Source organism: Hibiscus syriacus, unplaced genomic scaffold, assembly GCF_006381635.1.
Source record: "Hibiscus syriacus cultivar Baekdansim isolate YM2019G1 unplaced genomic scaffold, ASM638163v2 tig00112632_pilon, whole genome shotgun sequence".
NCBI lineage: Eukaryota > Viridiplantae > Streptophyta > Magnoliopsida > Malvales > Malvaceae > Hibiscus > Hibiscus syriacus.
The window spans coordinates 696845-710274 of record NW_024063371.1 but is presented as its reverse complement, the minus strand read 5'-3'; the positions used below and the strand labels follow the sequence as shown (position 1 = coordinate 710274).

The following is a 13430-nucleotide window of genomic DNA, read 5'->3' as shown; positions in this document are numbered from 1 at the left end:
GCCATCGGTTAGGTTTATCTTTCTATTTTTCTACTTGTAATCATTTCCACAGTGGATTGTGGTCCTAATTCGTTAACTATTTGGATAAGAGAAAAAAAAATAAAGTCTTTACTTTACTGATTGTGTTGTTTTGTTGAGTACCTTAACCGTTAAAGTTGCATAATGATTCCCGATGATAGAATGTTATTTTGTTGAGTCTCATGATTGTTAAAAGTTACAAAATAGTCATTAGGATATTCATATATTTTAAACTTATCATTTTCTGTTAAAAACTGGATGGTCATATAAATTGGATATTGGCATGCTGACTGATATATTATAAAATAATATTTTAATGATGTTTACTTGCACCATTGTTGCTTTCAAGCATTGACTCGCTAATATAATTTTCCAAGCAATAGCTCGACGCCATAACGTAAAGTGAGAGTCGATCTATAAAATACAGTTCAAAAAGTTATTAGATCAAATTTTATCAGGCCTTAGTCAATAAGTTAACATCTAATTCAGAAAATCATTATTTTTTTTAATGAAAAAGGATTAATTTAAAATATATGAATAGTTGGATAATTATTTTATAACTTTTAATAGTTGAGATCATTTATGTAATTTACCAAAAAAACACAAATCATTGCGTCACATTGGGAAAGTGATCCGTCGCATATTGTTAATTTTCAAATTAAAATATCTAAAACTAATATAAACAGTGTTTGATGATTGTGTCGAGGAAGATTGAGCTTTTGAAGTTACTGTTTTCTTCACCTACCGTGCCAGAGCCTATCAAGTTTTTTGTTTTTGAGGAAAAAAAGAATTAGGATAAGAGGTTGAGCAGGAAAAAGAAAGCACAGACCAGCCTTGCTCCAATAAAAATTGTCATCATGACAGAATTAGCCCCAAACGTTTTGTAAGTCACTTTATTTTTTATTCTGTTTTTAACATTTTAATATTTGATTAAAATGGTCTTTCTTAGATGAAAATCTTAGTTGATTAACCATCGTTAACATGATATTTTCATATTTACTTAATTAATGATGTGATATATGTCAAATTATTATTTTGTGATACTATTAATTAATTGATAGTTTTCATCAAACAGAGATTATTTTGATTAAAAATTAAAACACTCCAAAACGTTTTCACTACGGGTTGCTCGAAATAAAACTAACAAGAAATTAAGAGAAACAGTAGAGACATTCAACTCTTCAGATGTGTCTTACCTTGTCTTCGTTTAACTTCAACAAGCATTGCGACCCTTCTAAAGGGCTAGAAATTAAGTGCGTAATGTGAAAAATATAATAAATAAACCATTTGTTGTATCCAGAAAATTAAATTGATTTCAAGCAAGCTGTTGAATGTAGCAGTTTCGCTTCCACAAGAAAATTAAATTAAATTGCTTAATGCACATAATTTCAACATGTTATATCCAGCTTTGCTATGTTGTGCTCCACCTTCTCTTAATTTTGCTGTCAATGGAAATTAAGACGTTTAAATGTAATTAGGTCATCGAGGGGTTGTCTTATTTAAGGTTACAACTTACTACCAGTGCAGACAGGATGGACCCATGATTTCCTTCTTTTTTAATGAACAATCTGAAAATTGTTTTTATGTTTTGTTAATATAATATAATGTGAATATATTTTTAAGCAGACTAATTAGCTTTACTATCATGGACGAACACCCGTGATACTTGGGATCTCAAAAAAAAAACTAAATCCTTTTAGTTTAATAAATAAATTTAAAGTTTTTAAAAATATATCCGTTATATTTTTATCAATAATGAATTTAAAATAATAATAAGTTAAAATTAAAAAAACTTGACAAAAAATCAATGGTAGACGGTTTTAATGGGAGAAAGAAAATAAAATATCTTATTCTCATCATCTTTAATCAATTTGTGATTAACAATAACAACAACCGAATAATTTTATGTGTGTCATCTCTAATCAACTAAAAGATATCACAGACTTACATCATTGCGAAGCATACAAAGTATTTTGATCCACCAAAATCTTAAACAAATGCAATTTCAACATTTTCAAGAAAAGGTATCAACATCTCTTCCTTATGTATGTATCAATATAATTTTTAGCTTTTAATGTTGTCGGAACGATACTTGAGCTTTTTAGGGCCATGACAGAGATCGATCCAATTTAATCTTGGGAAAAAGTTGGATTTTAAAATAAAGAAAAAATAAATAGATTTGGAGTCGCCATCGACCTTTGGGTTAGGTAGGTCGATTATCTAAAAATACCTTTTAAAATAATTTTAAGAAAAATAATTTTAAAAGATAAAAAAATGATATGCGTTTAACCAGAAATTTGTTTTGAAAAAGGGTTCGGGAGTCGTTTACGTGTGGGGAAGGATTAGCACCCCACAACGCCCGAAATCGATACTTAAACAATTATATGTCATCTAAATATTGAAATTGGCAAATTCGAATATATATTTAAATTGTGATCCTTTTTTAGAAAAAAAAGGGGTATTATTTTGTACGAACAATCCTCGAAAATACATTCCTAGTCAGTTAAGGGGCATTTCTATGGATTCTTCATACAAAATAATATTACCCTAAATTTTAGATGAAATGCATATATTTAATAAATAAAAAAAACAAATTCATTTAAAAATAAAAGGTATGATTTCATTTGAGCAATTCTTGGAATCACAATCCTTGTCAGTTAAGGCGTGTTTCTATAAATTCCTCAAGTTAAATAATATTTGAAAATATTACAACTAGCAAGAAATTAACAAATATGTAAATGATGGATCAAAATAATAAAGATTGCGACTTTAGCGATTAAACTATAAAACCAATGAAAGGTATGAGAATTAAATCACATTTGAGCCAATTTGAAATGAGGATTAAATCAATACATGACAAAAGAGTAAGGACTAAGCATGCTAATAAACCACACCATCCATAACAGTTTCTAAAATAAACAAGGATTAAAATGAAAATTCTAAAAATAACACATCAAATGTACAAACATACATAAACTCAAAATAATTAAGCTTAAGGACCAGAATACAACATGCGTAAAATTTGAAAACCAAAATCATAAACATGAAATAGGGTTAAAATAAAACATACATAAGATAAGGAGCTAAAAAAACAAAAAGTTTGTAACACCCAAAAACCGGGTTAGTGACTAAAATGAAAGTTTTTGAAATTTGGTGATCAAACTAAGAAAATTGAAAAGTTAAGGGACTTAAATAGGAATATTTTTGGTAGTGGATTAAATAGCAAGGATGGAAAGAATGAAGGTTATTATGGTCTTTTCATTTTTAAGGATATTTTCTCTCATTTATTAAAGGATAAGCACGTGGGATTTGGGAGAATTATCTAGAACTATTTTCTTTTTGCCTTCTTCTTCTTCTTCTTCTACCCGTTAGCTTCATTGTAAAGGTGAGTTGATTTATAAATGTTTATTTCTAGAATTTCTAAGTTGGTTTTTGTTCTTTGGGTGTTATATAAGCTTAAGGAAAGCTTATATAAGATCAAAACAACAAGAAGAGAGAATTAGAAAGAGAATTGTAATAAGGGTGTAGAAATGAATTGTTGGTATGAAGAGGTTTTAAAAGTTTTGTTGATAAATTTGACTTGTCATAAGAAGAATTAAGAAGTTAGAAGTAATATAAATTAATTAATAACATGTTGGAAATTTGGTAAGATTTTTAGTTTCAAGAATTATAATGAGATATTGAAGATAATGATGTTTTATATGGATATAAGATGATATGAATAAGTATAGTTGAAGTTAATGGTATAAAAGGAGTTCAAAATGAGTGGTTTAATTAAACTTTGGTAAATTTTTGGGTTTAAAGAAGTGTAATCTGGGATAGTAGTATCGGTACTGGTTGAGTGAGTACCGATACTACAAGGCAAATTTTGGGATAATTATGCGTAGGATATCGATACTGCATGAATAATATCCATACCATAAGGAAGAAGAGTGATAAATTTTCATGGGGTATCGATACTGAGGTGATAGTATCAGTACCATAGGTATCTATTGAGTTAATCGATCGGATGAATCGGTCAAGAGGGGGTGAATTGGCAATTAAAACTTCGGTGGAAGCTTTGACAGAAAATTGAAAATATTTGCACAGCGATTTAGAGTGGTTCAACTTTCTCAACCAAAGTCTACATCCACTACTTTAGCTATCCACACTAAGGATTTTCCACAAATTCACTAATTTATCTTTCTTTTGAGGACAAAGAGTAACCTTACAACTCCCTCAAGAATTATACCCCAAATTCTTGAGAACACTCTCTCTCAAAGAGAAAATTACAATTTTTGCATACTTTACAGAATAACCTCACAAGGTAAAATGTTTGCACAATTCTAGAACAAGGAAAGAACACTCAAAGATAAATACAATTGAGCACAAAGAGTGTTCTTGAAAGTAAAATAAATATTGAAAGGAATTTGACTTGAATTGCTCAAACTTGATGTTTGATGCTTTCTCTCTTGTTTCTCTAACTTTTCTTGATCATAAATGGCTTCAAGAACTTGTTTAAATACAAATTGGATGAGTTTTAGCCTTTGGGAATCAAATTGGTGATGATAGAGCCGTTGTAGTGTGAAAATCCACTTGAAAAAACTGTTGGGAGCTTATGGGTAGCGATACCCCTTCAATAGGTATCGATACTACCTGTATAAAATTCAAATATTTTTACCATTATAAAACCAAGGGTATCAGTACCTCTCAAGGGTGTATCGATACATCTATGTAAATAGGTATGGGTACCTGTCATGGTATCGGTGCTTGTCATGGTATCGGTACCCATTTAGCATTTTGTTTTTCTCGGAGTCAAAATTAACACGAGAGGTATCAGTACCTATGGGCTAGGTATCGATACCTCTATATATAGGGGTATCGGTACCCTGTGGGGTATCCGTACCTCTTTTGCATTCGATATTTAAAGGGTATCGGTACCTCTTAAGAAGGTATCGATACCTCCCTATTTAAAACTCAATTTTGACTCGATTATGATTCAAAATACTTTGTAAAAATTGTTCCAAAAATACTTTAAGTATAAACCATAATTTTTCATTAAGTAAGGAGTAAAAATTGATCTTTGAAAACTTGGAGTAATATTTTTTATATTCGAATAATTTGAATCGAATATAAAATCTTAAAATTCATTAACACTTTTGTTATATCAAAATATTTTCTCAACGGTATCGATACCAATGGGGAGGTATCAGTATCATTCTTGCAAGAAAATTACAGAATCCAAATTGGGTATCGATACCGTGGTAGGGTATCGATACGACAAGTATAGAAGTATCGGTACTGTGCTTGTAGTACTGATACTACTTAAGTTGGAATATGTATGTTGTCCTTAAGGAGTGGTCCTTCGAGATATATGTGTTATATGTGGTCCTTCGGGACATCTATATAGTCCTCCGGGACATTTCTACGCAGTCCTTCGGGACAAAACTCTATGGGCCCCTAGTGAGAATTATATGAGCTGTGGTGACAAAATATGTGAACAACCTCAATATACTCACATATATTTAGTTCTCAAATGTGTACATAGGCTAAACTAAGTTCTTTTAATATACATTCTTCTTTTCATAGAAATGAGTTGACTAAGTATTTCTTTAAATAAATAATACATAATTTAAGATATTTAAAAAATATTTTTATAAAAAAATAGATAACTTTAATGAAAAGTTTTATGATGAGAATCATGGGAACAAAAAAACTTCTACTTATTACATCAAAATATTTTTATAATTGCCTGTTTTAATGACAACATGTTGATGTTTGCATTCGACGACCTCATTTTACTGCGATGTATAAGGACAAGTAAATGTTGAATCATGGGAACAAAAACACTTCTACTTATTACATCAAAATATTTTTATAATTGCCTATTTTAATGACAACATGTCGATGTTTGCGTTGGACGCTCCCATTTTACTGCGACGTATAAGGACAAAATCAGTGAGAAGCTTCTATATTCGCCACCCAATCACTTTGTAATGCTTTGATTTGAGTAGCAAAGGACAAGCTTCTGAAATAATTCAAACGCTGCAAAAGCCTGATCTTTTGTCTTGAACAAGTATAACCACGTATACCTTGTATGTACGTCAACAAAAGATGCATAAGAATGATATCTATTGGACACCTCAGGTGTCGACCCCATAAATTAGTAAATACAAACTCGAATGATGTAGAATAAGATGTGCAAGACTCAACAAAAAGAAGTTGATGGCTCTTACCCATCTAACATGAAGCACAAACTTTCAATAAAGTTTTATTACAAGACTTGATCAATTCTATATTACAACGATTACAAGCTTGTATTAAAGCCTCATGCGAAGGGTGACCAAGGTGGTCATGCCAAAGTGCATAATTCGTTTCACTCCAAGCGAAACATATGTTTCGGACTTATGAACACCTTCTCCAAGAGACGCCTGATCAAATTTGTACAAACCATCAATTTCCCGGCCTTGTAGCAACACCGCTCCCGTATTTTCATCACAAACAACGTAACGGCAGGCATGAAACTAAGAAAAAAAATACTTGGTTGTTTCTAGCAAGTTTAGACACCGGAACGAGATTTTTAGTGATAGTGATGTGAGGAACAACCAACATATTATTTAAGTTCAATACACGAGAAGTAGTAACCAAAGACGATTGACCAGTTTTAGCTATCGACAAACCTTTACCATCTCCAACTATTAGCTTACCAGCACCGAAGTATTCAACATTGTCCACAACATCCGCAGAATCTGCTGTAACATGGTGAGTTGCACCAGAATCAACAAACGATTGATCACTTGACAGCCCAGGCGTACGAGGCTTCTCATGAGTATTGACATTCAATGCAGCAGCTCGTGACTGAGTTTGATGACCACACATACACTCAAGACTCGAGATATTTGCACTATGGCTACCTTCAGTTGCTGTAGAGAGATTGTTCCCAGATCGTGACCTTGCATTCGATGAAGACACCCTAGAGAATGTCTGATCAAAACGGTACCAGAAGCGATCTACAAGGTGATCGTTCTTGCCACACAGCTGGTTCTGAAAGCGAGGACGACCTCTGCCACAGTCCACCTTGGCAGCCTTGTGAGCGCCCCTCTCTTGAATCAATGACTTTCAACGAACCTGTCGTCGGACCTTGAGCAACATTTGCAGCTATGCTCGACCCATCAAATTCTTCAAAGTTCTTCAACTGCATCTCAGCATCAAGTAACATCGAAATCACTCTATCAAGCGTCATCGGTTCTCTGGTAACCGTAATACACGCCACAAAGGAGCGAAACCCAGGTGGCAATCCTCCCAAAATTGTAGCAATTTTCCCCTGATCAGTAACAGGGCTTCCACATGCCATCAACGCATCGCAAGTTTCTTTCACTTGAGAAACATATGCATGCATACGGTTGGGAGCCTCGTAAAAACTAGTAACGTGAACAACCAGGTTGCAAAAGCATATAAACAACAAGTGGAGAGTCGAGCCAAGGAGGTGTATTTGAAGTGAATTAAATTAAATTGGTATATTTAAAATATAAATTTATAAATTCAACTTAAATTATCATAAAAATAAGTCACAAATATATAATTTTAAACTTTTTTTAAGAAAATATTAATTCAATATTTAATATATCAGTTTTTATTATTTTATCAGGCCATTGTACTCTTGTTTTATTTTTTTTAAAATAAAAATCAAATATAGAAAATTTCATTCGGAGAACTACCAGATTTTTCATATTTCCTTTTTCTTTGGACTAACGAAAATTTAGAATTTATAGGGTAGTTCGGTACTACAACTTAATTTAAGGTTAAAGAACGACAGGAAATTAGTGTAACCGAAAATGTTATAAAAAATATAATATTTTTGGTTGAACGCAACCTAAGATGTTAATTTTTTTTTTAATTCTTCTAACATTTTCGATTGAACAAAAAATATTACGAAAAAATATAATATTTTGATTTCCAACCAAAAATATTACAAAGAATCAATATAATTTCCTACTTTTTTAAAAGCTCCACCAATAAGACTTATGGTTTGTCAGCATTGGCAAGATCAACGATTCCAGTCGAAACTCGCTCTTCTTCAGCTGCCTGAGGGCGGCTAGTTCATCAAAATGCTCGTTCTGACTCCAAATACACCAAGGCAGGACAAGGGGCTGGAGAGTTGAAGAAACCAAGAAGGAAGTCAAAAGCGTAAGCAATAAGCATTGATGTAAGCCAGAGGGATACTGCAAAACTAAAATTACGAGGCGAAAGCATTTGCATGTGGTAAATATCGGAGATCCACTTGGACGTTTTCTAATATTCCATAGCTACGCCAAATGTCATTGGCATATATCATATAAATACAGGAGATTAAACTAGCAAAAAGGTGCAATTATTGGCATATATCATATCTCAGCCTGGAGGGAATCACTAGCAAAAAGAGGTACTTGCCGAGGACGTGAATATCATCAAGTGGTTGGCTGGCTCATACATTAACTACTGGCATCTAGTGGTATTATTAAGCAAAATCCAACACCTGGTGATGGCTCTGAAAAATCTAAAACACTTGGGGTGTAGACCGCTTTGACTACTAAAAACACCACCACAAGCTGAGAATGGGTACTAAGATAAGCTGGGGCTGGTGCGTTGCTTTTTGTTTGATATTGAATTATAGAAGCTGGGGTTAATGTTAATTTAATGGCTCTTATATATTATATCTGACCACAATTAGAATATATAGAAGAAAGTTACAATACTAAATTCGAACTTTTAATTAAGCCTCGAATAGATTATATGATACACGACGACATAGAACCAAGAAAATCCACATTTAACTTCCAGCCCAAAAGAATAATCAAAATGCCCCTTCATACATGTATAGTTTGTATGACTAGGTTCCTCTTGCGTCTTACATAAATACAATGTCGTGATTTCTAGTTTAGTCCCAACATATTTCCCCAAAAAACATGCTCTAGAACACCCAATCTCCCATTACTCCTTACTAAAACAAAAAGCTATTATCCAACCTTTTAACTTCCGCATAGCGTTCTAGAGCCTTTTAAAGATGAGAACAAAATAGTCCGACAATAACCGATATGGTCCGTGTCTCATTGATCATAATTGTTATTACTCGACGGACTGGCCTTTTCTACCTTGCTACCATGCTTGCTTAGGTACATCTGTTCTGATGGGGTTCTCCTAGCCTGCTTTGCTGGCCGATTATGTGAATCAGGAACAGAGACCTCAGCACCAGGAGGTGGAAGTGCAAGGCGCCCCTGCTGCATTTCTGTGTCGTCCTGACCAGCCCAAACTAGTGGATTCACTGTAGAATAAACAAAAGACTTCTATTAGCCAAGCATAATTGTTTTAGGCGATACAGTATCAACAAACTAGTGAATGTCTTAGAAACAGATAAAAGGTCGAGATGGCGAATCTAAGCATAAGTTTGGGTTTTGCATGAATCTACCCTGGACATGGTAAGCATACGCAACCTCCCCAATACTTGTAAATAAGGACGGTGTAGAAATTAATAGCCCCCTGCCGAAGAATAAATTGATCTGTGCACCAGCTCCCATCATCCAATTGAAGCAAAACAATGCTACATGTCTTACAAACTTGCTATCATGTTATCAGTTCTGGTGGAAAAGGGGTATATGAAAAATAGAATCCAAGACATACAAGGAAAACCAAGGCATCCAATCGATAATCCAGAAAAGAAAGCATGAAATGCAAATCATGAAGCACAATACAAATCCAAACAAAAGAACAGAAGGGCACAATATAAGATTTTATTGAACATACTGTAGAAATACAGAAAAGCCATCTTCAAAATATAAATGGGGAAGGACTGGTGTGCCGAAGCAACCAAACATATCCTGTAACAGAGAATATGGAGTAGAATGGTATTTATGACTATGAGAAAAGCCCCAACAGAAAATATTTCCAAAACAAAAGTCATGATCAGTCTATGCAAGCGGATGATGAAGTGAGTGCTGTTTCCAAGCTGTGCTTCCTCTAAATGGGTTGCAAAAAGAATTTTGCTGTCTGTTACTGACATCAAACAAGAAGGGGAAAATAGAGATGGCAGAAAATTAATGTACGCAGAATCTAGGAACAATCCAGAAAAATAAAGGTATGAAGAAAATTACATATTAAGACTAAATAACTCAAAATAGCATAAATATATACAAATTCATACAACATAGAATAATGTATTAGATAACTCAAATCTCTCAAACACTCATTCACATTCAGTCCATAAAGAAAGCATATTAGTGCCTTCATCATACCTTCATTATCATGCGAGGCTGTCTGACGGGCAGGGCGCTTCCTCACATAGTCTTCCTGTAAAGGCTTGGGAATCTGAAATGAAAATCGAGACAAGTTTTACTCCTTCTGCATACTCAGGATGTTCAATCAAGTACCTGTAAATCAGAAAACAATATGACAGAATTATCAACAGAAAATTCAAGGGCTGGGAGAGGCATGTGTGGCATGGTCACTGCAGACTACTTATCCAGTAGTCAATTGTACCCAAGGGGAAAAAAAGTAGATTGAGAAAACCAAAAGCTCGAGTAAACATTATGTACTTTTGCACTTCCACCATTGACCGCAGTCTCTTTCCTGTTGGTGCTTCATAGTAGCTGAAATACACAGAAAATGCAAATTACAACTGCACCATTCTAAAACCAAGTTTAGGTTCATTGCTTACTCTTCAGGGGAAAAACATATTGATCATCTCACAAATCATGACCACATTAACAATTAGGTTACTATTTAATGCTTGAAAAAAGAATGAAAAAACAAGCAATGTCTACAGTTTAAGATCAAATAAGAGTTGCTTATGATAATGCAAAAAAACTAATCAAGCAAATATTAATCAATTGAAATAAAGCCCATAATGGTCTAGAAATTCTGAGGCTGTATCAAAAGAAAAAATAGAATAACATGAGAAAAGGAAGAGACTTAAAAAACCATAGATAAATGGTTAAGGATTGCCCCAATAGAGAAGTACACATACATGTCTGCGAATCTGGTACTTCCTTCACCTCTTATTCGTAGAAGCCTTTGCCAGCCTGGAGGAGGCTGAGCGATGTTTGGTTTATCAATTGCCCAAAGCCGGCCTCCATCTTGAGAGATATCCGCTCTATCATCACAAGAGACATCAGGCCGCCATTCACGAGCTGTTTCACAAACAAAGGGATTTTCTAAAATATGTTCTCGTATTTCTTCATACTTTTCCTTTGTTGGTATAAGCCTCCATTTAAAACAATTGGCACACTGGACAGTGAAAGCCCCAACAGATGGCAATAGTTTTGATGAAGAAAATCTTGGACTTGCAGAAGGTCGGCACTGAATAGGTCTAGGAGGCATGCAACCAACTCTACTGACAGCAGGATCATAGAGCACTAACTGTTTAGAAGCATCACCATTATATAAATCATCTTCATTGTGTGTCACCTGAGAGTCATCATCTGAAGATGACGAAGCAGAAGCAGCAGCATCTACACCATCTTGGAAAGTACTATCCATGTGACTCGTAAAACTTGACCCAGCCAATTCGGTAGCTTCCCTTTTCAACATAACAAAATCTTTTTCAGTAGGGGACTGCATTTGAATACCTCAACAGCCTATTACAGGAACAGAATACATTACTGAGTTAATCAAATGTCCAAATCATCACTAACTTCTACAGGCTATAAATTTATACCAAGAAAATAAGTGTTTAACCAAACCTGCTTCTATTACAAGCTCTTTCAGATATGATGAAGAAAACAGTACATGTTTTTGAACATTAGAGTCAAAACCTGCTAGCATAATGTTCTTTGTTGTTGCTTTGACAGTATTGATCTATAGCAATGTGCGTGTTAACTTATTGCAGTGTCTAGCTTTTGCTTAAACCAAAAACTCGTAAAGATTATATTGAATTGTTTATGAAAAAATATTTCTGCTTAATGTTGAGACTGACCACAATAGCAAAAATAAAAGACTTTCCAGTAAGTAATAGTCTAAGTCTACTTCATTTCAACTTTTGAATTAGATTACTTCAGAGAGAGGGTAAATTAAGATTTCATTTTCTTTTTTAAAAAAGTAGCTACATATCTTCCTTCACTTGCGTTCAACTGTTGTATGTATGTTACAGCTTAAATAAAAAGATATATTTGCAGCCTAAAATAGGAGTAACAAAGACAACAGCTACAAGAAACAAAGCCTTTTCCATGCTATTCGCTACCCAATAAATGGATAATATTGTTGTGCCATGCTCTATGAAGACTATCATCAAAAAGGTTATATTTTTTAGTTTCCACCATGTTTTTAACTTTCAGAAAGGGGTAAGAATCAACACTAGGAAGCAATTCAAAAACCTCCTTCAGATGAGAAAAATAATGCCTTTAAATATATAGGCTAATCATTGAATATATATTTTCACATTTCAGTCTTATTGACATCACAAACTTCGACTGACCTCGTGAAGCAAAACACCGATTATCTATCAGTGGAGGCTAATAATATGAGGTTTTGGTAGCCAATTAAAGAGACCTACAACATTATTTGAAAGAACAGCAGTTAGAATTTAAATCTAAGACAAATAGATGTATAAGTTACTTTTTTTTCTTAAAAAAAGAAGGATTAACGACACTCAATGAAACGAATCAAGCTGGAAAATCAATAATAAATTAGAAAAAAAAAGTTAAAAAATCATCAGATAATCTTTTTTCAATAATTTTAATCAGGTTAACGACGAAACAGCTACAAAAAATTCAGGACATATTTCATTCTCAGTATCGGGATGCAAGATCTAGAACAACGTTGGAAATAACAAAATTTCAACAACAGATATCAAAACCCAAAACAAAATCCAAACCTTAAAATTACTATAAAAAAACAAAGGCCAGAGTTCAGACGTCATTCGATGGAATCCCTCCAAGAACAAAGTAAAAAATAAAGAAATGAAATGCATCATACTTCTCTCGATTTCGTGAAACCATCAAAGAATAGTTTAGCTGATGCATGATGATAAACAGATAGCACGACCGACCCGATTAACGAAATTACGATTTATCCATAAAAAAGCCGACAGATTTAGGGGTAAATTTGGATGAGATGGAGATGAACTTACGACCAAACGAAGAGATGAGAAAAATGGAGGAGAGATGGATCTAAGAGAGGAAAAACAATCAGAGCCGGTGATCACAAGCAATCCTACGGCCAGAATAACTTTTCTTTTTCATTTTTTCTGTTTCGCAGTGGCCTCTATTCTTTCTCCTCGGAAACAGAAAGCACGAAGCCCAGATTAAAGTAACAATAACACGTTTATAAAAAAAAAAGTAATAATAACACGGGTAATTATAAATTTCATCACTTATATTTCTTTTTAATTATATTTTGGTCATTACACTTTAAAATGTTCCGATTTTATCACTCAATTTTTACATTACATCATTCAACCATTA

General features: G+C 33.5%; 1 protein-coding gene across 1 annotated transcript; it reads right to left on the bottom strand.

Moving 5' to 3' along the window:
• Positions 1-8821: 8821 nt before the first annotated feature.
• LOC120182193 (methyl-CpG-binding domain-containing protein 2-like) lies at positions 8822-13244 on the bottom strand. The gene is given in 7 exon segments (XM_039187191.1): positions 8822-9298; positions 10266-10362; positions 10364-10400; positions 10566-10619; positions 10997-11609; positions 12443-12516; positions 13097-13244. Coding segments are annotated over 5 exon segments (996 nt in total). The 5' UTR covers positions 11590-11609; positions 12443-12516; positions 13097-13244; the 3' UTR covers positions 8822-9083.
• Between the last annotated feature and the right edge of the window lie 186 nt (positions 13245-13430).